We start from the raw sequence: 25,528 nt of genomic DNA, 5'->3' as shown, positions 1-25,528 counted from the left end.
TTAAAAGTGGCTAATGAATGTTTTGGAACTGAAGAAAATTTATTCATGAAAACACAAAAGAAGAAAACAATCTGACCTTTTTACATAACATTTTATTCTTATTGCTTTTTCCAAGTCCTGCCTTTAAATTCCTCTTTAATAAAACTTTTATATTTTTCTTTAAAAAATACTAAAGTGTGTTTCTAGATCCTGGTTTGTTCTCAAAGTGGCCACTCCACAGTCTGAAAGGCTTCTCTAGGCTTCTTTGTTTTGATAAGTGGAGTGTGTTAAAGGGCCATAGTAATTCATGCCCCAACCTGCTGAGGCGCTGTTGAGCATTAACTCTTCACACTCGCACACACTGATGTCCCCTCTTGGCAAAAGTTTTTTTTCCAGATGGTTTTTAACATGTTTTTAACTTGATTTAGAGCATGTCCAAGAGGGGACCTAAAAATGTCCCCTCTTGGCCGGAGGGTCCCCTGTTGGGTGAGTGTAAAACGATGCCAATGTCCCCTGTTGGACAGGTGCGTAAGTACACATTGACACACACACACACACACTGATACACAATATTCAGGTCAAAAGGCAGGCTAAACCACGTATACCAACACTGACACACACACTAATACACACACTCTTCCTCCTCCTCTTCCTCAGGACGATCCACGGTCTGATCTATAACGCTCTGAAGCTTTTCATGGAGATGAACCAGAAGCTGTTTGACGACTGCACTCAGCACTACAAGGCCGAGAAGCAGAAGTAGGTCCTAGGAACCAGAACCTCTGGACCGGACCGGACCAACAGAACTGACCTGTTTCTGCTCCTCATGCAGAGAGAAATACAAGCTGAAGGAGCGGGACGAAGTCTGGATGAAGATCGAGGATCTGGCCCGGCAGAACCCACAGGTAGGGGGCTGAGGATGACGATGAAGATGATGAAGGTCTCTGGGCATCATGTCTCCTTCTGTTTACCTGCAGAGCAATAAGCTCCACCCCCTTCGGCCTGGACTCCACCCACAGGAAGAGGTGAGTGATGCTGTGTGTGTGTGTGTGCGTGTGTGTGTCTCTGACTCGTGCTGCGTTCCAGTTCCTGATGTTCAGCGATGGCGGTCTGGCCTTCATCTCCATGGAGACGGAGACTCCGACAGCGGAGGACATCCAGCTGCTGAAGAAGACGGTGGAGACGGAGGCGTCCCAGGTAGACACACCTGTTGACCTGAGCTACGCTAGCTAGCGGTGGCTAACCAGTTCTCCGTCTGGCCTGCAGGGGGCGAAGGAGCTGCAGAAGGACAAGGCGCTGATGCGCAGGAAGTCGGAGCTGCCGCAGGACGTTTACACCATCAGAGCTCTGGAGGCGCACCAGAGGGCCGAGGAGTTCCTCACAGCCAATCAGGAGGCACTCTGACCCCCATGAGGCCCCGCCCTCTCCACGGCTCCGCCCCCTGGTGGCCCGAACCAGTAGGACACTAGAAGCTCCGCCCGTCTGTCCATGTGCCGTGTCTCAGCGCTCCACTGTGATTGAACATCAGCCCACAAGCCACGCCCACATCCCCCCTGAGGCTGCCGCGGTTCAGACCGCCGAGCGCCTGAGCGAGTCCACAGAGGTGCGTCCTGATTGGCTGCTCCGGCTCCACCCCCGTTATGGGCTGCCCAGGTGTTGTCATGGAAACGTGGGGCCATCAGGCTCCTGTTGTGCTTTACTGCACTTGAACTCAGCGTGGATGAATGTCCCTGTGACCTCTGACCTCACTTAGCCAATCAGCTTTGGATCTGCATAGACGCAGCGAATGTAGGCGTGGCCTCCGCCAGGGCTACCACCAATCAGGGCTTAGACCCAAACACCAGGAACCAAGCCCGGTTCTGATGGTCCAGTCGCCACAGGAAGTGATGCGATGGCTGCAGGTTCCTCCAGGCGTTTCAGACATGAACTCTGATTGCTCAGAGGAAACAAATCATTTAACCAGCTCTGAGGTGGGGGAGGGGCTTTGTGATGTCAGGAGGCCACGCCCCCATGAAGGACACGCCCACAGCACGTCTGTTTTCTTCATCGCTCTTCCATCTGTTGAGCCGGCATGTCATCATCCCATTGGCTGTGATAAGCTCCGCCCCCACCACCCTATGTCGTGACACCACCAGGCGGCGCTGTTCCAGATGTTTATTGAGCATCACACGGTGATTTGTACAGATGTTCATGTACAGCAGAAATAAAGCAGATCCCGCCCCCATGTATGACCACTTCCTGTTTCTACACACAACAGGAAACATGAGAGCAATAAGACGGAAGGAAGCTGGTCCAGACTAAACCAAGGAAGAACAAAGAGTCAGTAAACATTAGTTATCTGGGTCGGATCGGAACCAGGAGCAGCCGAGGCTGCAGCTGCTGGCGGTGCGTTCAGGGTCCTGTAGGGATGGCGGTGCGTTCAGGGGACGTGGTTCCGGCGCAGCATCCGCAGCCCGGCAGAACTCTGGCGCTCCTGCAGCGCGTTCTGGACCAGATCGCTCCACTGGGCGTCGGAGATCTGCTGCGCCCAGGGCGGCACGCCGAGCGAGGGCAGCGCCACGCCCGCCATCGTCCTCTTCACCAGCTCCACATGGGCTGCAGAGACAGGAAGTGATGTCAGATCACACCCTTAGGTTAGGGTCAAACAGGAAGTGATGTTCTGCACGACCTTTAACCCGATCTGTTCCTTTAGTGGTTCCTCATCTGTAAGCAGGAGAGCAGAACCTGGACCGGGCCCTGACCCAGTTCTAGACAGCCTAATCTCTGGTACCTCTAAACAGAATCCTAAATCCGATCCGGTTCCTCTAAGCTAGCGGTTCTCAACGTGGGCGGTACCGCCACCCAGGGGGCGTTCAGAAGACTGCAGGGGGCGCTGGCGGACATTTTTACAAAAGGGGGGCGCTGGGATGCCTTTGGGGGGCGTTTGGTCGAAGGTAAACTTTACACCTTAAATCCACAACAATACGAGTTTAGACTTTCAGCTACTTGGTAAAACTGTATTGTGTAACATTAAACCATGTTTAGCTGCAGCTGTATCGATGGCAGCTCTTCTGCTATTCAGTGTTTGTAGCTTCACCGCATCAGTTCAGCGTTACACCAGCTGATGACGCTGCTGTGATTCACTTTGTGTTTTATTTCCGTTTGAAAGCTGGACGCTTCCATGGAAGGACAACAGAAAATCACTCTTATCAACATGTAATTACTAAAATCACGATACCCTCACTGAGTATCCCTCTGAAAAATGAACCCATTTAATTAAAGAAATAAAGAAATCCCTCCATGGTGATACCTCGATAGAGAGCGTTCATTTTATAGCGTTAACACGGAGCTGTAAGTGGTCCGGTATGAAACGGGGTGATAGAACAACACAGCACTTTTAAATTTCAATAAGCAGAATGCAGAAATTGTTTCCGTTGTTTTAAAAGGTTTATGTCAGTCTGCCTTTTCCCCATCGATACGCTTCCCCACCGCCCTGCACCTTAAGGGTTAAAAAAAGACGCTCACATTGAGCAAAACTCTGAAACAGGAGAAACGGGACATGAAACGGAGCGACGGACTAGATGTGAATTATGGCATAAAAACAGAGAATCCGACGCTGAACAGTGAAAAATCAACACATGATGTGAAACATGACGATGAGGCGGCACAGCAGGTGATGAGTGAAGATTACTGATGGTCAATAAACGATAAAATAAATGTAGCAACAGGAAAGAAACTAAAGTGGACATAGCAATAAACCAAGAGAGGATAAAACTAATCAAATGAAACTAAATGGAAATGAATGAAGAACAAAATGCAAGAATAAACTAAGAAACTAAAGTAAATACAGAGGAATAAACTGGTATGGCAAGACCTTTCGAGCAATAATTAATACAGAGACTGTATGGCAAGAATAAACAGACACTATTTCCAGATAAAAGGTAAAATAATATTGTTGAAGTGCCATGGGCAGGAGCCCAACTACACATTATTCAGGTGGTGCGAAAACATAAATCGCCCCCCATGAAGGAGCGTAGAAACATACGCTCGCCTCCCCCCCCCCCCATGAAGGAGCGTAGAAACATACGCTCGCCTCCCCCCCCAGCCCCCCACCCCCAGCCCCCCTCCTCCAGATACCGATACGTTTAGGGCAAAACTCGCTACATTTACCCCGTTATGTGCGCGAGGTGAAGGAGCGTAAGGCGCTGAAGTGTCCGGGAAAACATGATCGGTGCGCCGATTCAAAACATCTACAATAGTGATGGTAACATTAGTGATAAAATAATTGTCAGTGCAAAGTAACCTACAAATGTTTTGGTGGGGGGGTGAGGGAGCTGGATTAGGGCTGGGGCTGGGGCTGGGGGGGGCTGGGCCGGAAGAGGTTGAGAAACACTGAGCTAACCTGTCTGGACGTCTCACCTGGATCCATGGGGATGGACGCTCGGCTCCTCTGCGCCGCCGCCCCCTCCGGGTCCTCCTCCTCTTCGCTGTCTGGGGGCGGAGCTTCAGGTAGGTGCAGACCCATCACCTGCAGGGACACGCAGGTGAGACGGGGCACGTCAGCAGGTGGGAGAGATGCGTCACCTGTTGCTGGGCAGATCTCACCTCTATCCTGTGCTGCAGCTGCTGCAGCTGCTCCGAGTGGGACGTGTCCCCCCTGTCCTCCTCCTCCGGCTCCCCGGGTCCGTCCGGGTCCTGGTTCAAAGGCTGGTAGTAGTACCCCCCGCCGCTCTCCTCCTCCTCCTCTTCCTCCACCCCGTCCTCCCCCCCAGGCAGCACCGCCCCGTCCACCGGACGCTCGTCCTCCCCCAGCTCGTCCTCTGAGCTCGGCAGCACTCTCTCTGGTCCCATCGCTGAGCGGCACACTTCCATCCACCAGACGCAGCCCTGCGGACAGACAGGGGACATGCAGGGGACATGCAGGGGACAGACAGGGGACATGCAGGGGACAGACAGGGTGAGACGCGCTGGCGCAGAGAACCACAGTGATCCTACATTGGGTCAGAACCAGTAGAACCCGGTGGTACTGCTGGTTCTGACTCCTTCCATGGCCCGCCCTCAGGCCGCGGTTCCTCTCCTCTGACCAGAACCAGCGGTCGGAACCGCCGCTACCTGCTGAAGGTGGAGAACAGCAGAAGCTAACGGCTAACACAGCTAGCAGCTGCCAGTCTCCAGATCATTTGATGGTTAGCTTGTTAACTAGCTGGTTAGTCCGGTAGTTGGTGTCTCCCAACTAAACCTCTTGTCTTCACCTGTCCTCACCTCTCTGGGTCTGCTTCACCTGGAGTTAGCTGTTAGCCTCTGCTGCTAGGCGCAGCGGGTGATGCACCAACACTTCCGGGTGCGTCACACGTAGCAACGGAAGTGCTTTTCAGATTTTTTTTTTTTTACAAACTTTATTGAACAAAAGAAAAACTGATGGCGTTTCCTATCAGACAACCAGAGTGAAGTTTTATCTGAATTCCAGATCTATTTGAAATCTGTTGGATCATTTGAAGACCTGACTGAATTATTAACGGAATTAAAACATCAATCTGTCAATTCTAACATATAAATCCCCTTGTTGGTATTTGTTATTGTTTCATTATTATTATTATTTTTCTCTTTAACAATCTCTGTATTTCCATTTTGAAATCTGCTCCATTATGTCTTCTACAGAGTTGCACTGTTGTATTTGCCTTTCTTGTTTGTTTAAATAAAGTTTGATAAAAATAAAAAAACACCTGCTTCCGACGGATGACAAGGACCTTTCCAGAATAAAGGTTGATTAAAATTACCCATAAAAAAGGAAAACAACCAGAGTGAAGACATTATGTGAAGTAGATTGTAATAAATGAACTCCGCAGTAAAATAATAAAAATAACATCCGGAACCTCCATGGAAACCGAACTTTGGTTCTTCTTTGCTCGGAAAGAGGCTAAAGGAAGCCGCAGGGTGGCGCCAGAGAGCAGCAAACCCTTCATTTCCCCTGAAGACCGGAAGTTTCTGATAATCTTCAAGAAAATAAAAACTACACAGATTTAAACTTTTGGCTTCATCTGATTCTGGGATAAAGAACCAGAACCGCAGTGATTTTATTCGGATCCACATGATGGTTCAAGCCTTATCTGGATTCAGTAAGACCAGACCAGGTCAAACAGAACCACCACAGAACCGCCAGCTGTACAAAAATTATAAAAATATTTCACATTCACAACCTTCTACTGAGGACTTTTATTTTCAGGAACTCAATTAAAATGGATTTTTCTCAGATTGTCCCAAAGCTTCTAATCTTTATCTCTAGGTTCTGCAGAACCTTGAGATTAATTCACAAGCGGTTCTGAAGTCTGATTGGCTCATCTGGGAACTGGAGGTCACGACCTGTCAGGAGTTCAAAGTTCAACTTCTTTTTCCCAGGATGCTGCAGATATTAATGGATTCATTCAGTTGTTGTTTTAATTTTTCTGGACCTGTAAAAGGTTCTGATCCAGAACCAGAATTTTCTGTTTGATCTTGTTTCCTGTTTTGGTTCCATAGCAAAAACAAAGAGTGACGTCATCACGCATGCCCAGTCCCAGAACCGTCCCTGCAGAGCCCAACAGAACTTTACGTCCCTGGCCATGCCTGGCCCTGTCAGATATATTGGTTTCTATGGCGACGGTACTCGTAGAGGATCGTCACCGGAAGCTACGTCACAGCTAATCCTCCAACATTGAAGAGGAGTCACTCCGATGAAGCTTGTTCAGTTTCATCTTCATTGATCAGATTAACTTTTATTTAACTCTAATTAAAACATAACATTCAGGTTTATTCACGCGCTCTTATTCATTTATTTCATAAAGCAAAATGTTGTGTAATGGCGGTTCAGCAGGTCAGGCTTTTCTGCTCAGAGTGAGTCCTCCTGTCTGTCCTCCTATCTGTGCTTCGTAGTAAAGCTGCTCACCTGCAGGAACACACCGGGACCCCAGACTCCCTCTGCCCGACCACCAGCGCTGCTGCGCGGCTGCAGGAGCCCCAGGCCTCCCCTACCGCCCGGGTCAGAATCAGAACCGGTTCTGATGCTCACCGTCCCGTTGGACCCTAACCTGCTCTGGCTTGCGGCGGAACCGTGGAATGATGACATCAGCGCGTGACCGTGTGTCCGCTCCGCGCGTGAGCTGATCAATCGCTTCTCAGGTTAATTGACTGATTGAGCAGAGAGCCAATCAGAGGCTCGATCAGCTGGTCCTGCTCTCTGATTGGCTCGGCACGGTTCGGTTCTGAGGTCAGCTGAGGTTCTGGAGACGTTATTAATATCCTGCAGGTTCTGAAATGATGAACCACCGGATCAGAACCGAAACCGGTCCGCCTCAGAACCTCCTGATCCCGGCGCTGATTCTGGTTCTGGATGTTCTGGTTATGATTCCTCAGAAGTTTGGTGCAGTTTGGTTTGTGTTTGGTTTTGTTCCAGTTGACCCAGTAACCCCCCCCCCCCGCCCCGCCCCGCCCCGCCCCGCCCCGCCCGCCCAGTCCTCCCAGTCCGGATGCTGGCGGCCTCCATCCAGGTCAGCGGGGAGCCGCTGTCGGCGGCCGAGGTTCAGGATATCTGCGACCGGCTGCGGGAGGACGGGGTCCGGCTGCTGTCGGTCCGCGGCTGCCGGCTGTCGGACCGGGACTTCGGCCGGGTCTGCCGCTGCGTGGCCGCCTCGCGCTGCCTGGCGCAGCTCAACCTCAACCTGGGCGTGGTCTCCAGCATCGGCCGCGCGCGCCACCTGGCGGACGCCTTGGCGGCCAACCGCTCCCTGCAGACGCTGTTGTGAGTAGCCGCCTCCTGATTGGCCGGGCCGGGCGGCCTGATTGGTCAGTGACGGCTTGTGCCGCCCCCCTCCAGCCTCCACGGCAGCCCGCTGCTGGATGCCGGCCTGGAGGCCCTGAACCCGGCGCTGGCCGCCCACCCGGCGCTGGTCTGCCTGGACCTGGGCGACTGCCTGCTGGGGGACGCGGCGCTGGCGCTGATCTGCGGGATGCTGCCGCCGGACGGAGCCAAGTCAGGTAGGACTGAGGCTCCGGCTCCAGAGGGGCCCTGAACGCACCACATCCTCCTGCTGATGATGACACACCTGGAGTCCAGGTGACACCAGGTGATCCAGATCATTTAGAAGATCAATGACCAATCAGATTACAGGAAGATTTTGCTTTCCTTCCAACATCTGAATGCTACAGCTGTTAAAGCTTAACCTGTTATTGATTATCCAGTTATTAACCTTTTAATAATTAACTATTAACCAACCTGTAACTAACCCCTTATTCAGCCGTTACTAAGCAGCCTGATCACCCAAATGTTTACCAGTTACGAACCTTTAACCAACCAGTTGCTAACCAGAACCGGTTTGGTCCGGTCTGCCCCTCCAGGACTCAGAGAGCTGACGCTCAGCGCCAACCCGCGGATCACAACCAAGGCCTGGGCCCGGTTCTCCGTGGCAGTGGCTCACAGCTCCCAGCTCCGGGTCCTCAACCTGGACTACAACCCACTGGGTAAGGAACCAGATCCGGAACCAGAACCTGGTCTGGGTCTGGTTCTGATCAGTTCTGTCTGCAGGGGACCACATTGCGGCCATGCTAGCGGTTGCCGTGGCGTCTAGTAGAACCCTGGAGGTTCTGGACCTGGAGGGAACTGGACTGACCAACCAGTCGGCGCAGGTCAGCAGCTGCAGCTTCTCACCATATTCTTCCTCCTCTTCCTCAGCAGGCTGACAGCACCGGTTCTGGTTCTGGTTCTGGTTCTGCAGGTGTTCCTGGACATGGTAGAGAACTACCCCACCTGCCTTCGGGTTCTGGTTCTGGCCGAGAACGAAGTGAGTCCGGAGCTGCAGCAGCAGATCAGCGACCTGCTGGCTGAAGGGGAGGAGGACGGCCGGGAGGCCCCGCCCCCTCCGCCAGGCCACGCCCCCAGCAGCGCCCTGCAGCCAATCAGAGAGAAGCCCCTCCCCTGGCTCCCCCACAGCAGTAAGGGCTGAAAGCGGTCCGGATGGACCCGGACCAGAACCAGCCGTCCTCTGTGGTGTTTACATGTTCTCTGGATCGTAGGAGTTTAGTGTTCTGTCTGGTGTTAATCGGCTCCAGTTCTGGCAGCATTATGCTGTGTCAACACATTAATATTCAATTTGTATTTATTATTATTATTCTGTGGTTCTACTCAGGTCCGGGTTCTGGTTCTGGTTCCAGTCAGGCTAAAATTTGAATGAATAATGTGTTAAAACTGATTCTCTATAATTCAGTCATTTAAATATATTTAACATTTAATTAAGAGGAAGGAGCTAATTTTACCCTTAAAAGAGGTTCTGATGGATCTGACAGTTCTTCTGACCTCCAGACCCGGTTCAGTCCGGGTCCGAGATGGAACCAAACACTTCTGTGGGTTCTGATGGGCCAGACCCGGTTCAGACGGGGGGAACCAGAACCAGTTAGCTCCAGTTCTCCCTCTGGTTTATGGTTCTGTGGGTTTTTGGTACCGTTGACCCGGCTGAAAGGAACCGGACTGGACCTGGTGGTCTGAACCCAGAAACCTGGTTCTAAAGTCTGAATGACCTTTGACCCCACAGACTCCAGTCCACCCACGGTCATGCTGACATCAGGAGTAGGTGAGAGCCTATTGGCTGAAGCTGAGATATGACCACGCCCACTTCCTGCTAGTGTTGTCACTTCCTGGACTGAATGTTCGTCTGCTCTGACCTGATTGGTGGGTCTGGGGAGGGGGCGGGGCTTGCTGACGATGATGTCACAATAAAAACAGTGTACAGCTTGGTAAGGACGGCTCTGATTGGTCATTTCTGCTCAGCAGGTCCAGAACCAGAACAGAGTGAAACAGATTTATTGAAGGCAGCCTGAATCGGTTCTGGTTTCGTTCAGAACAAAGTTCTGATGACTGCTGGACCGCCGTCATTCAGCCGGTCAGAGGAAAACGAGCTCATTCTTCAGTTGTATTTTCACCATGTTGTCATTTCACTTCTAAAGTTTAAAGGTTTAGTTAGCAAGTTTTGTAAACTAACGATATTTGGCTTTGTAACTATTTAGTTTGAAATGGTGACATTTATAAGTGAATAAAAAACATTGAACTCAGACTACTGCTGTTGATGCTTGACGATCGGCGCCCCCTGCTGGGCCACCGGGGTCAGTCGGGTCAAATAAAATCTGTACAAGAAGCAATAAATAGAATATCTTACATTATTTACATAACAGTTTGGTTTGCAGCCGGTTCCGGTCTCAGAGTAAAAACATAGGGGGAGTCGGTCCAAACTCAGTTCTAGGAACCAGAACTTCCACCTGACTCAGTTCACCACCCCGACCCGATCCGGATCCATTCAGAGAAAAGTTCCTGTTGAAGAACGGTCGTCATGGTAACGCCTTCCTGAGAGCGAGTTCTGATCCAGTCAGGTTTAGTTCCATGCTGCAAACCATCTGATCAACCTATGATGTCATAGTGCAGATGGATCTGTGACCTCTGACCTCTTCAAACAACCTCTATGTTGAGTTTCTTTTTCTGTGGTTCTGCTGCATTCAGGAAGCTGATCCGATGCTCCGGCTGGTCGCCGGGCTCCCGCCTGCTGCGCGGCGATGGGGACAACCAGCAGGGGGCGTGGCCACGGCGTTGGCAGGGGGCGTGGCCACGGCGTTGGCAGGGGGCGTGCAGGACCAGAGCGGCGGTCAGCGCCACCACGCCTACAGACACGCTCGTCAGAACCAAGACAACGATGAGCTGCAGGTCCGACAGTCCACCGGCGCCGCGCTCCTTCACCGTCACCTTTACCTTCCTGTTGTCATGGTGACCAGTGTCCCGGGCCCGCGTGGTCCAGACCGGCGGGCTGGCGTTGGCGGGGCTCGGCGGCGTTTCACAGGTGGTTCCGGTGAATCCCGGCTGGCAGAGGCAGCGGAAGCCTCCGGCGCGGTCGAGGCAGCGGCCGCCATTTTGGCAGGGTTGGCTGGCGCAGTCATCCATGTTGACCGTGCAGAACCGGCCCGAGATCCCGACCGGGCAGAGGCAGGAGAACCGGTTCACTCCATCCACACAGGTAGCTCCTCTGGCACACGGCCCCATCAAGCAGTCATCGATGTCTGTCTCACAGCTTCGCCCCGTGAATCCAGCGAGGCAGCGGCACACCAGCTCCGCCGCAAAGCCGTCAGCGTCCTCACACAGGCCGCCATTTTTACACGGGGACCTGGAACCAGAACCAGATGGGAGTTAAAGTCCAGGAACTTTAAATGAACTACCATAAAATACGTTGGATCATCAATAAGTCATATCACAACAGAGATGAGACATGCTAACGTTAGCTTAGCCCTTTAACCCTCAGACTCTGGATCTGTTGCTACCGATCACCTTCTCTGGAGACACGGCCCCTTCCTCTTCCGGCAGGTCGGACCATAGAAACCGTCTGGACACAAGCAGCGGAAGTCTCCGCTGTCCTCCATCAGACAGGTGGCGCCGTTGAGGCAGGGCTGCTGGGAGCACACGCTGAGGTCTGACAGGAAACACACACAACAGGCAGCGGCGTCAAGAAACACCAAGACTGACGGGTTTTCGACGGGTCGGTCAGCCGCAGAGACCTTTGTCGCAGAATCGGCCGCCCCAGCCCGGCTGACACGCGCACTGCCACGGCTGCAGGCAGGAGCCGTGCACGCAGCCCGGCATCGTCACGCAGCGCTGGCACAGCTCGCCGTCCCAGCCCGGATCACACCTGGAAACAGGCAGCAAGTTTCAAGGAAAGATGGAGGAATTAACCATGAAAGGAGACGAAAACAGGTCAACGTTTCTGTGGTTTCTGCACCGCAGCCTAAAAAACATGACGAGTTTCTCTGATGCTGAGGCATTAATCCTGGATCCTGGAAATGTTTTTCAGCTGACAGAAAGCCCATTCTTTAACCGTCTCTATGTTGCTCTGAAGGTTCAGGTCAGAGGTCGGCCTGATCTCTAGTTTCCAGCTGGAAGAACTGACTTAAACTGTGAACCATTCAAAATAAAAGCAGTTGGTGAACATCAGTAAACTGTTTGGTGTACAAGGTGCAGCCAGACTGAGGGAGGATTTCCTGTTACACCTGGAGACCAGATCTGACCAGGCTCAGCGGCGTTCAGCAGGTCGGTATCCGTGGAAATGGGATTTAACCTTTGACCCGCTGGTTCTGATGACGTCTTACCTGCAGACTCCAAAGTCATCACAGCGGCTTTTGGTAGCGTTGCAGCTGCAGTTGCTTCCTGTGGGGAGAACGGCACCAATCAGACAAAATGGTGGGAAAACAGGAAGTAGATAAATCCTGTCAGAATAAAGTGTCTGCTGGGAACCCAGTTCTGATCTGGGACGGTTCCAGTTCCAGGTTTAGCAGAACCTGAGACATTAAAGTTCTCCAGCTGATCAGTGACTGGAATCTGAAACTGGGAAACAGCCGGAAGTTCACAAGAAACCACCGGGAAGCTTCCTGGACCTTTCATAATAAAGGTCCAGGAAATCCTTCCCTGTAACATCTCTGAGCTGCACAGCAAGGAAGTCACTGGATGTTATTTAGGAATTATAAAGACATTCCAGGAGTTTCCAAGTTTCTTTGTGCCCCTGACATGTGAATACGTTTCCATCCCGTTTAAAAGCTGGGAAGCTTCCAGCAGCCGGTTGGTAATGTGGCCCGAAACCACCGGATCACACCTCCAGTCCTAAACTATTCAGACCCCTGCAGATTCAGAAACGTTTTCGATTTGTCCAGGAAGTTTGTTCCTCAAGAGGAAAAATCTGGCTCTGCATTTTATTTTGAAAATTCACTGGGAATTCTTTCCTGTTACCTCAATAATTAAAGGAAATGTGTTCTAGAACCACACCAGAACCGCTCTGGTTCTGGTATGAACCAGAACCAGGAATCAGCAGCAGAACTGTTTCCTGGTTCTGCTGCTGATCCGGTTCAGAACCGATTCTCCAGTAGTGTCTCTGATTGGTTGGACTCTGTCAGAGGTTGATGACAGGTTTGCTCCGTGTTTAGACCGTGACCTCTGACCTCTGGCCTCGGAGTGCAGCTGCCGGCTGGATCGGGTTTCGGCCGGAATGGAGCTGGATTGTTCCAAGGAACGTCTCGGTAATCCAACCCGATCGCTGGCACAACAACTGGCGGGCAAAGCAAGCCGTCCGCCACGCGACCCGTCGCCTGTCAAAGGTCAGAGGTCAAACCCTGGCCTTACAGCAGGAACTGGTTCAGGAAAACTGGTGAATCCAGAAATGGGAACACTGTGAGGATGAGCAGCTTTCCATCTTCATCGTGGAGGAAGTCAGAGGGAGCAGCCAGGAAGTTACAGGAAGAAAAACGTTTTTCATGTCCATGAAAATCAGTTTGATAATCAATTAAGGGAACTAAAACAGGAAGTTCAAGGATTCCTGTTGGAACTAGAAAAGATTATTATTAATGTGTTTCCTTTTGGTTTCAAGGTGAATTAATCAGGTTGGATGTTGTTCATAAACATCGCTTCCTGATCAAGAACAGATCAGGATTACTGATGATCGGACAGAACCTTCTGGTTGTTCCATTAACGCCCACACTTCCTGTTTGGAAGCTCTGATTTCCCGCAGGAGTCTGCAGATCATGTCCAGACCTGGACCCTCACTGCCTTTAGGAACCTTCAGAGGAAGCAGAACCTCAGGTGTACCTGGGTCATGTGACCTACCTTCACCTGCACAGAGGGGCGGGGCTAAGAGCATGAGGCACACGCAGCTCAGCATCAGCAGGACGCCCGCACCTCGGATCGCCAACATGTTGGCTGAAGCGAGAGGCCGTCCTGCAACAGGAGGAGGACATAGTGAGACAGAGACCAGGTGAGTCCACCTGTCCTCATGTGAGGACAGAACCAACTACAGCACAGTTAGAATTATTCCTGATGTAAATGGAATGCAGCATTAGCATGCTATTTGTTGTGATAGCATGCTAGCTGTTTCTTTTAGCTCAGAAGTTGGTGCATGGACCTGGAAATAATATCGGACATCTTAGATTTCATGTGTTCATTGTGTCATAAATAGTTTAATCAAGTTGGGAAGTTGGGCCTTCCAAACTGGAAGCTCGAGAATTTGGCCAGAAAACATCACGAGGATCCTCTGGACCAACAGCTGGACTCCTGGTGTTACTCCTGGTTCAGCTGGGCCCTCGACACCCAGCTGCAGACATTAGACCCCAGAGATGATCTGTGAGGTCCTCTTTCTGTCCTGGAGTGACCCTGAGCCTAGGAGATTTTTCCAGACATGTCTGCAGGTTGGAGGTGTCGCTGCAATGCGTGTGAAGTTGAGCTGCCACTGAGGACCGTCCCACATCAAACGGGTGAAACTTAAGCTGCCAGCGAGGGACAGTCCTGCAGGACACTGTGAGCTGAACTTCAGACGGACCGAGGGACATGTCTTGGGTTCCAGTCCTGCATCCCATGCCGTTCCACGTCAAACTTTTCCAAATGTCCAACCTTCTTTTCTCCTTCCCCCAACATGGACAACAATCTGTTAAGGACAGGTCTGTCCATCAACTGGACCCTCCTCCTCTGTCTCAACCAAACCTTTGATCCAGCAGGGAGTGGATGTTCCTCCAAACCAGGAGTCCTCCTGTCCTCCAGGGACATTGTCCTGAAGCTGCTAGGTGCGTCACTGCTTCTACACACCAGGGACACATCGAGCACTGGCAGGACAGGACTGGAGATGATCCAGGACGCTCCACTTCCTGATCAGGTCATGTGACCTACCTGTTCTTCTTCCTCCTCCTCTTCTTCCCGCTCTCTGTTTCCTTCAGTCTTGTTGCCGTGGTGACGGAGGTCCGGATCACTGTGCCCACACGGTTGACTGTCAGGCAGGAAAACAAGGAGCGGATCACTTTTCCAGAGATTCCAGGGAAGCGCACGGCCTCTGCAGAGACAGGAAGGGACATGCCTGGATTACCGACAGCATTAGTGTGGCTCACATACCACAACGCACGTGCACACACACACATACACACACACACATACACAGACAGAGCCTTTCTTTCAGTGTGTTTGCTCTGGGGAGAGAAGAATGAGGGGAGTGTGTGCTGGAGAGAAAGCAACAGGTGGTTGGTTAGGGGGAGAGTGAGTCAGAGCAAACATTCTCCATCATCTCTCCACGAACTCACTCCTCCTCACTTCATATCACGCCTCTGACGAACACTTTTGCAGTTAACACACACACAGCAGCACAGGCCAATCAGAGGGCAGAGAATCTGTCACATGACTAAGGACATAAAACCTGGAGTGTCTAAACAAGTTCCCCCTTCAACAGAACGGTCCTCTTTCACACTGGACAGTTCATGTTCAAAGTTCATCACTAGAAAAGCTTTCAGCTCCTCCATCATACTTGACCTTCTTCACTTTGGTCTAAACCACCAGGAAGTGAATGTACATCTCAGTCAGGGTTCTGGGCAGCTCTCCTCCCTGTCTGGTCTCCAACACATCCTCCAGAACTGTAGCAGTGATCCAGCAGAAGACTGGGATGTGGCACATGATGTGGTGGCTTCGTGATGTCTTCATGTGGGAGATGATCCTGCTGGCCTGCTGCTCATCTCTGAATCTTTTCCTGAAGTACTCCTCCTTCCGTGGGTCAGTGAACCCTCTGACCTCTGTCACCATGCCAACATACTCAGGAGGGACCTGATTGGCTGCTGCAGGTTGTGTGGTTATCCAGAGAGCAGAAAGAAGCAGTTTCCCCCTGATGAGGTTTGTCAGCAGAACATCCACTGAGCTGGACTCTGTAGCAACAGTCAGGATCTCCTTGTGGAAGTCCAGCGGAAGTCTACTCTCATCCAAGCCATCAAAGATTAACAGAACCTGGAAGTACGGAGCCCTCTAGGGGAGATGGGCTTCCCTCACAAAACTTTTGCATTACCTTGCAATAGGTTTTGCGATACCTTAATGTACTAATCAGTTCATGCGGTATAACTGAATACTGTAAGCCTTTCTCATGGCCTGGCCATCAGGCTCATAAGGTTTTTTCATGTATCTTAATATCTCGTTGTGAAATATCTGAATAGTGCATAAATCAATTTTCAATTAATTTTTTGCACCAAAGAATTAAGAATAAACATGTTTTCACTGAGGCTCATTGTATGTGTAAATATTTTAAATTGTAAATTGACATTTGTGACATACATAAAATAGACCAGCAAATATTGTGGTAACCATATTGCGAGGCCCTCTGCTGGTCCGGAGGGTCAAACTCAGCTGATTAATTTCGGAGCTACTCCGCAGCTTCAGGAATGATGAAGGGTCTCCATCTTGTTGATGTGCTTCTCAGGGACCTACGGGTGTTTCTACTGGCTGCTGTCCAATGACGGAGCAGAGAACGGCTCACATGATGCTCAAATATGACCAATCAGAGAGCTGAGCTGAACTCTCCTCACCCACTTCCTCCTACACACTGGAGCTGCGATCAGGACCTTTGCTCCTAAAACACGACCTGCAGCGCCCCCTGTGGTGCAGGACCACCAGCCTCTGACAAGGGGGAGCTTTCCAGGTCCAGAACCAGGGGGCTGGGTCCAGAAACAGAGTGAAAACCAGAACCAGGGGACCAGGTCCAGAACCATATTCAGATCCATATCCAGAACCAGATCCAGATCTAGAACCAGATTCAGAACCAGAGCGAGAACCACAACCAGGGGACCGGGTCCAGAACCAGATCCAGAAAGAGATCCACAACCAGAACCAGGACCTGTAGCAGAGGAAACTCTTCTTACCTTGAGCTGAATTTCTCCTTCCTGCTGCTGTGAAAACCTCCTGGATCTGCAGCCGCCGGCCAGATTGTTTGCTCCCTGTTTAACATGCATGAACACACACTCTGACACACACACATTAACACACACTCTGACACACACAGAGAAACTGACACATGCTGCTCCTCAGGGTGTCTGCTTTAATCTGAAGCGAACGATGAGGAGACGACGCTCGCCCAATAAACACTCCCCCTCTGCTGGGTGCGACCCCGACACACACACACACACACATTGACACACGTTTGCGTGGCTATCTTTGTGGGGACTTTCCATTGACTTCCATTTATTTCTACAGCCTAAACCTTATCCTAATCCTAACCCCAACCAAAACTCAATTCATACCTTAGTCCTAAATCTGATCCCCGACCCAAAAACAGTGTTTCCCCTTGTGGGACCAGGCTTTGGTCCCACAAAGAGCAGTTGGTCCCCACAGCGTATCTGTCAGGAAAATGGACCCCACAAGGTATTACAAACACAGCAAAATACTCTCTCTCTCTCAGAAGACGTGTGTGTGTTGGCGGTGCCAGGTTCCTAGCGTGTGTGTTGTTAGATCAGATGTCACATCTCAGGTGAGTTCAGGTGTTGATTGGATTCAGAGACAAACGGCGATCACTCCAACATCAGACTTGCCGCTGGTACCAGAGCAAGCACCGTTCTGTTCCTGGCTCCGACCTCAACCTGCTGACGTCCCAACGGGTCCAGACTCGCTGCAACCAGGACGACTCGTCCTGAGAGACAACCTGCTACAGAACCAGGACCAGAAGAGAACCACTGGTTATGAATATAATTATATGCGTTCTTGTCTGTCAGGACCGGCCCAAGGCAAAGCAAACTAAGCAGCCACTTAGGGCCACTAAGGGGCCCCCTCAGTGGAGCTGATTTTTTTATTTTTTTTAGTAATCATTTCTGTCGTTATAATATCAAAACACAATTTAATTATGAAGTGATTTGCTTTTACAATAATATATATATGATATAATGTTTGTAGAAATTATTATTTTGTGGATAAAAAGAAAAATAGATTGCTCTTGCGGACCCCTGGTGGCCGCAGTAGGTACCGCACGCTTAGCCGGTAACGAGCTGCAATGAGTATCCAAACGTCCAAAGCTTCGGTCAGAAATTAAGTTAGTAAAACAATGTCTCAAAAAAGGACTTATACTTCAGGGAGGGAGAAAAGAAAGAGGAAGACTAGAAAAAGGATAAAGGTTTGTTTTAATGAGCCTTGGTAATATAATGTAAAGATTAGTGTAGCTGCTAATAGAAATTAGCTTGATAGCGACCTGGACCGGTCCAGTTCAACAGGAAACATGCTAGAGTCTCTGTGTTTGTGTGAAACTGAGCTTAAACTGTAAATTAGTTGATTCTCATGGTGGCTCTGTATATTTCTGAGGTATTTTTGGCTTCAAAACGCCACGTTTGATAACGTTTGATAACAATTAAAACTTCTCAATGCTTGACATCGTCTAGCAAAATGTTTCTACGTCAGGCTACATGGCTGCTACATGGATGAGCTGCTCTGAGCTGTAGCTGGGATTTGCTGTTTGCTGCTGAGCATAATAAGCATTTTGTGGATAAAACAAACATTATTTTTCTAAGTTATGTGAAACTTCTGTTAAAATCATTTGAAGGCCCAGAATTAGTCCGGTACCGGTCCACATTCTCAGGGGAGAAAGACTCACCTGGTATAAATTAAATTTTTAGCTATTGGAGTAACACTTAAGATAAATTAATTTATTCATAGCATGTCATGAATATGTGTGTAGGGCTGCACCGATTGCAGTTTTCTGGCCGATCCCTGGTTACCGATCTTGAAAAAGCCTGACCTGCTGATTTTGATTTTGGCTGATATGATTTTTTTTTGTCTGAAATGTTGCTAAATAAAGCAAGAAAGTCACTGAGTTGCAACAGTGGGGTGAATATTGTTAACTGTAAACATGCAGACCTGACCTGGTGAGTCTGTCAGTCAAACCTCTGACTGCAGAGCAGAAGGACAGAGGCTGATTTATAAACCTTTGCTGATGAAGATAAGATCAGGGGATAAGATCAGCTTCACATGTAAGTATCAGCAGATCACGATCCCCCAAAATTAAGGAAATCGGCACCCAGAAATCAACTGGTTGATAGATCAGTTGGCCAATAAATGTATCCTATATAATATAAGCAGTCAGAGATGCAATAAGTTTATAGAAGGTGTGTGAATGATCTAATGATCGGACTGCTGATTGCAAAACCACATTTGGCTTAGGGCCCCATGGAGGCTTAGGGCCCCATGGAGGCTTGGACCGGCTGAAGATGTTAGTATCTTCTAAACATTGACACAGTGTTCTCTTCCAATACCAGTTACTAATATCCCCTTGCTCTGATTTTTCTGTAGTTTGTAAATTCATATTATTTGTGTGTGTGTGTGCATGTGTGAAATATATTCTTCCTTTTGATTGGCTTCTGACGAGCAGTGTGAACTTTTTTTAATATTATTTTTTTATTGTTTCATACAGGCAGCTGTTCAGGAGGAGAGGCCTCAGCTCCATGTTTGGATGCAGCTTCCCAGAATCTCCCAGTGATCTTCTTCCTCCTCCTGACATTGTCTTCTTCACTGTTTCCTCATCTTTTATTTACATAAATTATAGGAATATTTTGTCATGTTTCCAAAAACATTGGCTGAATATCTGCTTGTGTGTTATTGTAATAAATACATTTTTATGAAAACATTTTGTCCCTGTTTATTTTGTAAGATTTGAGTTTAAAGCACTGACTAGGTTGATACAAATTAAATATGAAATAATTATTTTAATGTTTCTTGCGTATAAATCCAAAGATAAGAAATAATGGAAAGTATCAACTCAAAAGTTGTTCATTATGTCTAGTCAGTTGAGAACAATAAGTTGTAAGTAAATAGTCTCATGATATGGAAAACCGTTTCAGCCAAAATAAAATAAATGGGTGAAATAAATACAAAAATAAGTTAAATAAGTTTGTCATTTTAGTCCCATTTGTCCATCCATCCATCCATTTTCTTACACCCTTGTCCCTTGGTGGGGTCGGGAGGGTTAGTCCCATTTGTATTTGTTCATTTATACATTTATTTATTCACAATTAATTTAACCATTTTATGTTCATATTTTTATTTGTCCAATTTTTATTTTTCCCTTTTGTTTACCCATTTTTCATTAAACCATTTTTAATTCCCCTTTTTCATCAACCCAATTTTTCATTTATTTATTTTTCATATGATCAATTTCTCAATTTCCCTTTTTCATTTATCTTTTTTTCATTTATCCCTTTATCCATTCACCCATTTTTCATTAATCTATTTTCAATTTTCCTTTTCATTAACCCAATTTTTCATTTATTTTTCAGATGATCAATTTCGCTATTTAACTTTTTCATTTATCTATTTTTCATTTGTCCATTTTTCATTTATCCTTTTATCTATTTACCCATTTTTCATTAATCTATTTTCAAAATTTAACCATTTTTCAATTTCCTTTTTCCACTAACCCAATTTTCTATTTCCCAGTTTCATTAATCAATTTCTCATATATGCCTTTTTTATTTACCCATTTTTCTTTTATCTATTTTTTATTTAACATTTGTTTGAAAAAAAGTATTTTCCCATTTCCCAAATTCATTTAGTATTTTCTTATTTATCACATTCTATTTTCCCCTCAAAACTTAAAAAAGAATAAAGAAATTAGAAATAAATAAATGAATAATTGGGTTAATAAAAAGGGGAAATTGAGAAGTGGTTAAATGAAAAATAGATTAATAAAAAATGGGTAAATAGATAAAGGGATAAATGAATAATGGGTAAACATAAAAGGGAAAAATTAAAATTGGACAAATAAAACTGGGAATATAAAAATGGTTAAATTAATTGTGAATAAATACATGTATAAATGAACAAATACAAATGGGACTAAAATGACAAACTTATTTATTTAATTAATTTTTTTTAAATTTCTCCCATTTATTTATTTATTTAATTTTGGCTGAAATGGCTCTCCATATAATGAAGGGGACAAAAGTTTTCATTTCTAATTGAACAGTCACACTTCACTTATAAAAATGTGAAAAAAAATATTGTGTGGTGTTAAACCACAGAAGAGGATAAGGGGCCAAATCCTCTTCCGTAGGCAAACATTTATTTAGTTAAGCTTTTAATAATCTAATTGGCACATTATTTCAAACATTTCCTACCTGGTAGAAATAGATAATTTTTTATATTTTGGATAACCTTTTCTGCATGCTTGTTCATGACATACCGGATTATAATTGGTATGCTAATGCTATTCAAAAAGGAAAAACTAAAGGGTTTGAATGACGGGCATAATGTTCTAGTCGTGGTTTGAGTCTTTTTAAACCAGAGGAGATTAAAGGTTGGTAAAAATTGGGCGGACTGGCCCTTTAGCCATTTACTGAATCGGGAGCTGCATTTATCAGCCATTAGCTTCATATAGGAAACAAAGTCGGAGTTAAAGGCTTTCTGTGTGAAGGTGTCATGATCAAATTAATTACATGCCGATTTGGCATGTAATTAATTAAACTCGATTTGGACGAGTTTATGTAACCAAAGAACATAATTTACTCGGATTCAGATAGCAGTTTACTATCAACCAGTTATGTTTTATTACAAGTTACTGGACTGAAACACATCCAACTTCGTCTCAACACTTCGTCATACAGTTTTCCTGGAAAACCAACAAAGAAAAAAAAATTTGGATCATAAAGAATCCTTTCAGGGTCCTTGGTAAAAAAAAAAAAAATTAAAAGATGCTGGCCAGCAAAAAAGAAAAAAAAAGTTCATATAGAGCTCCATATTTGTGTGTGTGTCTGATGCGTACGAATCGATGAAAGAGGTTGTCCTGGCTGGGATGGCGACCCAGAATGACGATGGCAGCCGACGTCCAGAGACAAGGAAACTCCGCAGCCTCTCTCTCTTCCTCCGCAGGCACAGGAGCACCTTCCCAGGGTTCCTTTCCCCAATATCGGCCACAATAATGCACTAGCAGGAAAACATCATATATCAGGCATAAAGAATTCAAGCGCTAAGCAGAAGGTAGGCAGAGCCTAGCATGTCTCCGCAGCAGCTCTGAAACCCCAAAGCCCGGGAGTTCCCCTAGTAACTGCAGTCGGAACACTGCCGTAAAGTGATGTCGTACTTTGCTCTTAAAGGGACACAATCCATACAGTAAAAACAATACAGAAAAGCAAATAACACAGAACAAACAAATAAAATACAGCTGGGTTACATTTACAAAAACAAAGTGTGCGGAGCAGAGATAACTTCCGGATCAGACCGCTTGTCAAAAATGAAATAATGAAAATCGAAATTGACGGACCCGAGCCAAAAATCCGATTTCCGATTTTGGTTTAATAAACGGAAAACGCAAAAACGAGTCTATTTTCATGTTTTCATTTTTTATTTCAAACGAAAAAAACGAACTGTCTGAAAATACACGACTTTCTGAGCCAGCAATATATCCCACAATGCAAAGCGCCACCAGCAGTGGTAAATGGAGGTGAGTACAGAAACATATTGCACTTTTCCCACTAATAATTGCCACGGAAACTCATTTAAATTTGTTTTTAGGAGAGAAAGTATACCTTATAGCTTCATCTATCCACTCAGTTCATCCAGAATACTCATACTTTAATATTTGCACTGGAGCTTTTGGATTAGCATAGCTCCGCTAACAGACCGGGGGAGCTTCCGGATTAACACAAGTCCACCTCGCTGCAGCAAAAAGAAAAGGGCGGACGGACCACTGTCAGTCTCATACCTTATTTGGAAACGGGACCATTGCACTCCGGAAGTGAAGGGGGCGCTATTTCCTATTTTATCTGCGTTCTCTCGTTTTTATTTTCTTTTGAAATCTGTGATATATCTCCACCTTTAAAAAGGATTTTCACTCTCAGCATGTTTCTGAACTTCTCTCTTTTATTTACTTCAGCGCAGCTCACAGTTGGATGTGTTTATCCTCTTCTGTGGTTTAACACCACACAATATTTTTTCACATTTTTATAAGTGAAGTGTGACTGTCCAATTAGAAATGAAAACCTTTGTCCCCTTCATTGTGTGGAGAGCCATTTCAGCCAAAATTAAACAAATAAATAAGTGGGAGAAATAACAAATTCTGTAGTTTTCTGTTTACTTATAAATCTCCTCTTTAGTCGCATTCTTCCGGGCCTGCTACTGCCTCTAGTGGCGCGGGGGTGGTAACACAACTAATATAATTATTAAATCAGAATACCACTTTATAATAATAAAGCTTGAATATGTCCAGAACCGACCCGATAGACTCCACCTGTGGTTCTGCCGGGTCAGACTTATGGTCCAGAACAATAAGCGCCGTCGGGTCGGGTGGTAGGTGTTCATCAATCAATCAGACAGTTGACGGTTTGATTCCCTCTCTCTGTCTGCCTTTTCACTTGGGCAAAACACTTCATCCCCCTGGTCAGAGGGCGAGGCGGGACCCAGATAGCCTGATAGATTTGTAGCCTGGTAGCCCAACAGCCTTGTAGCCTGGTATCCTGATAGCCTTGTAGCCTGATAGCTTGGTAACCTGACTGGTGCGACAGACGGGGGACTGGGTCACGGTCCGAGCCGTAGTGGCACCAGAGCAGCTTGATGCGGTGTGACGGTGTGTCGGGTAACAGTGTCGGGGCGGTCAGAGCTCAGTCAGTTCTGGTCGGTACCGGGTCAGTTCTGGACCTCAGGTTGGTTCCGATCCAGAAGAGGGTCCAACCTGCAGCAGCTGGGATTCCTCTGTGATCTAAACTGGGAGCTACTGGGACACCTGGCCAAAATGGCTGTTTATCCTGGGGGTGACCTTTAACCCCCGGGTCCAGGGTTCTGGCTAAAGACTCGCATGTTTACTACCTTTGTCTCTGCATGTCCTTCCTGTCCTCTGCTTCCTGTCTCTCCGTGATGTCTCCATTGTCTGTGCTGGGTTCTGGTGAACCAGGTCAGAGACACAAGCAGCTGCAGGACTCAGAGTGTCCTCCATTCCTCCCATAGCTGCCTCAGTGCAGGACGGGGACGGGCGGGGGACTGCATTGTTTTCTAGCAGCTGGACATTGTCCTCATCTTTCTGTCCAGCAGGGACAGGATAATCTGTCCAGCAGCTGCTGCAGTGCGTCATGTGATCTGTTGTTTTTCTGCAGATCATCCGTCCTCGCCAGCTGACGGTGTCCTGATGGACGTCCTGATTTATGGTCCAGGTCCACAAATACCAGGACCAACACCATCTTCATCGGCTGACAGGAGGGACACAGGACATTTATGAGGACATTTCTACAATCTGAAGACATTTCTGTAGTGTGGCTAGATGTTTTATTTCCAGGACATTTGTGAGGACACGGGCAGACAGTGACTATCTCCTTAATGAGGATGTTTTGCCCGTTCTCCGGTTTGTTCCTTCACTCCCTCACAGGAAGCGGTCTTCATGAAACGTCTCAGCCTTGGCGCAGTCCTCAGAGGACGGTTGGTCTCTCAAACAATGTGACGTCTCATCCCAGAGATGAAAGTTTAATGATTTTGCAGGAGAAAGTGGGATGATGAAACCTCACATCAAGACGAGATGCTGCTCTGCCCTGGGCTCTGTCTGCAGGCGCTTCGGCGTCCATGTCCTCTTCAGGGGACATGGACATGGTCTGATGGAGACAAACTGATTAGGGACGGAAAGAAGATTAAAAAATAAAACAGTTTAATTTTAAAGACTTTTTCCTTAAAAAGTAGGTTCCAGTTATTGGTCGACTTGATGAAGAACTCAGGATCTCCTGTTGAAATAATAATAATGTCAGAGTTGGACTTTTATTTTCAAGAGAAAATATTAAAGTACAAGTTTGACAAGCAAGGCAGTTTGACTTTTACGCATATTTTAACAACAAGGTGGTTCAAATCCTTTGAAACTAGAAATATACCAAGGCTACCAAAGACACCAGTAAGTACCAGTAGATACCAGTAAATATCAGTAGGTACCAGTAAGTATCAGTAGGTACCAGTAAGTATCAGTAGGTACCAGTAAGTACTAGTAGGTACCAGTAAGTACCAGTAGGTACCAGTAAGTATCAGTAGGTACCAGTAAGTATCAGTAGGCACCAGTAAGTACTAGTAGGTACCAGTAAGTACCAGTAGGTACCAGTAAGTACTAGTAGGTACCAGTAAGTACCAGTAGGTACCAGTAAGTATCAGTAGGTACCAGTAAGTACTAGTAGGTACCAGTAAGTACCAGTAGATACCAGTAAGTACCAGTAGGTACCAGTAAGTATCAGTAGGTACCAGTAAGTACTAGTAGGTACCAGTAAGTATCAGTAGGTACCAGTAAGTACCAGTAGGTACCAGTAAGTACCAGTAGGTACCAGTAAGTATCAGTAGGTACCAGTAAGTATCAGTAGGTACCAGTAAGTACCAGTAGATACCAGTAAGTACCAGTAGGTACCAGTAAGTATCAGTAGGTACCAGTAAGTACTAGTAGGTACCAGTAAGTACCAGTAGATACCAGTAAGTACCAGTAGGTACCAGTAAGTATCAGTAGGTACCAGTAAGTACTAGTAGGTACCAGTAAGTACCAGTAAGTACCAGTAGATACCAGTAAGTACCAGTAAGTATCAGTAGGTACCAGTAAGTACCAGTAGATACCAGTAAGTACCAGTAGGTACCAGTAAGTACCAGTAGATACCAGTAAGTACCAGTAGGTACCAGTAAGTATCAGTAGGTACCAGTAAGTACCAGTAGGTACCAGTAAGTATCAGTAGGTACCAGTAAGTACCAGTAGGTACCAGTAAGTACCAGTAGGTACCAGTAGGTACCAGTAGGTACCAGTAA

The 25,528-nt window shown here is 47.3% G+C and overlaps 4 protein-coding genes across 12 annotated transcripts in view; 2 read left to right on the top strand and 2 right to left on the bottom strand.

The window, feature by feature from the left end:
• ppp2r5d (protein phosphatase 2, regulatory subunit B', delta) overlaps positions 1-2,203 on the top strand; it is an 11,125-nt gene extending 8,922 nt beyond the window's left edge. For all 4 annotated transcript variants that reach the window (XM_081616025.1, XM_081616023.1, XM_081616026.1 and 1 more), the window contains 5 exons: positions 637-738; positions 812-884; positions 957-1,004; positions 1,066-1,176; positions 1,246-2,203. In XM_081616025.1, coding sequence (XP_081472151.1) covers positions 637-738; positions 812-884; positions 957-1,004; positions 1,066-1,176; positions 1,246-1,383 — 472 coding nt within the window. In that variant the 3' untranslated portion in view covers positions 1,384-2,203. The remainder of the gene's footprint in view (positions 1-636; positions 739-811; positions 885-956; positions 1,005-1,065; positions 1,177-1,245) is intronic.
• mea1 (male-enhanced antigen 1) lies at positions 2,120-7,060 on the bottom strand. 3 transcript variants are annotated; one of them, XM_017308899.2, is made up of 4 exons: positions 6,881-7,060; positions 4,564-4,845; positions 4,378-4,486; positions 2,120-2,574 (listed from the first exon to the last, which is right to left on the bottom strand). In XM_017308899.2, the coding sequence occupies exons 1-4, from the start codon at positions 7,058-7,060 to the stop codon at positions 2,399-2,401; spliced, it is 747 nt and encodes a 248-aa protein (XP_017164388.1). In that variant the 3' UTR covers positions 2,120-2,398. The 3 variants fall into 3 exon arrangements, with proteins under 3 accessions (XP_017164388.1, XP_008428732.1, XP_081472157.1); XM_008430510.2 differs by lacking the exon at positions 6,881-7,060 and adding an exon at positions 5,221-5,321; XM_081616031.1 differs by lacking the exon at positions 6,881-7,060 and adding an exon at positions 5,211-5,302.
• Positions 6,974-16,029, top strand: lrrc73 (leucine rich repeat containing 73). 4 transcript variants are annotated; one of them, XR_014091036.1, is made up of 8 exons: positions 6,974-7,113; positions 7,388-7,732; positions 7,808-7,968; positions 8,329-8,451; positions 8,516-8,616; positions 8,706-8,922; positions 9,519-9,655; positions 9,758-10,037. XR_014091036.1 is itself a non-coding variant. In XM_081616028.1 (8 exons), the coding sequence occupies exons 3-8, from the start codon at positions 7,461-7,463 to the stop codon at positions 9,587-9,589; spliced, it is 945 nt and encodes a 314-aa protein (XP_081472154.1). In that variant the 5' UTR covers positions 6,974-7,113; positions 7,388-7,406; positions 7,441-7,460; the 3' UTR covers positions 9,590-9,724. The 4 variants fall into 4 exon arrangements, 3 of the variants coding, with proteins under 3 accessions (XP_081472154.1, XP_081472155.1, XP_081472153.1); XM_081616028.1 differs by lacking the exon at positions 9,758-10,037 and having other exon boundaries at positions 7,388-7,406; positions 7,441-7,732; positions 9,519-9,724; XM_081616029.1 differs by lacking the exons at positions 9,519-9,655; positions 9,758-10,037 and adding an exon at positions 10,478-16,029.
• dlk2 (delta-like 2 homolog (Drosophila)) lies at positions 8,946-13,717 on the bottom strand. Its single transcript, XM_017309168.2, has 5 exons — positions 13,613-13,717; positions 12,109-12,166; positions 11,521-11,651; positions 11,294-11,435; positions 8,946-11,132 (listed from the first exon to the last, which is right to left on the bottom strand). Exons 1-5 carry the CDS (start codon positions 13,698-13,700, stop codon positions 10,427-10,429), a joined length of 1,125 nt encoding a protein of 374 aa, XP_017164657.2. The 5' UTR covers positions 13,701-13,717; the 3' UTR covers positions 8,946-10,426.
• Positions 16,030-25,528: the final 9,499 nt, after the last annotated feature.

Source organism: Poecilia reticulata, chromosome 15 (genome assembly GCF_904066995.2).
Source record: "Poecilia reticulata chromosome 15, P_reticulata-male-v2, whole genome shotgun sequence".
Lineage (NCBI taxonomy): Eukaryota > Metazoa > Chordata > Actinopteri > Cyprinodontiformes > Poeciliidae > Poecilia > Poecilia reticulata.
This window is presented reverse-complemented; position numbering and strand designations above follow the sequence as displayed.

Bases quoted from the DNA above. Each gene is read 5' to 3' on its own strand.
- mea1 (XM_017308899.2), bottom strand. From the start codon at position 7,060: ATGTCATCATTCCACGGTTCCGCCGCAAGCCAGAGCAGGTTAGGGTCC. The intron at 4,487-4,563 runs GTGAGATCTGCC...GTGTCCCTGCAG, and splicing joins AGCTGCAGCACAGGATAGAG to GTGATGGGTCTGCACCTACC. The intron at 2,575-4,377 runs GTGAGACGTCCA...CTGTCTCTGCAG, and splicing joins GTCCATCCCCATGGATCCAG to CCCATGTGGAGCTGGTGAAG.
- lrrc73 (XM_081616028.1), top strand. From the start codon at position 7,461: ATGCTGGCGGCCTCCATCCAGGTCAGCGGGGAGCCGCTGTCGGCGGCC. The intron at 7,969-8,328 runs GTAGGACTGAGG...CTGCCCCTCCAG, and splicing joins GCCGGACGGAGCCAAGTCAG to GACTCAGAGAGCTGACGCTC. The intron at 8,452-8,515 runs GTAAGGAACCAG...TTCTGTCTGCAG, and splicing joins CCTGGACTACAACCCACTGG to GGGACCACATTGCGGCCATG.
- dlk2 (XM_017309168.2), bottom strand. From the start codon at position 13,700: ATGTTGGCGATCCGAGGTGCGGGCGTCCTGCTGATGCTGAGCTGCGTG. The intron at 11,652-12,108 runs GTAAGACGTCAT...GCCTGTTTCCAG, and splicing joins GATGACTTTGGAGTCTGCAG to GTGTGATCCGGGCTGGGACG. The intron at 11,436-11,520 runs GTCTCTGCGGCT...GTTTCCTGTCAG, and splicing joins CGGCCGATTCTGCGACAAAG to ACCTCAGCGTGTGCTCCCAG.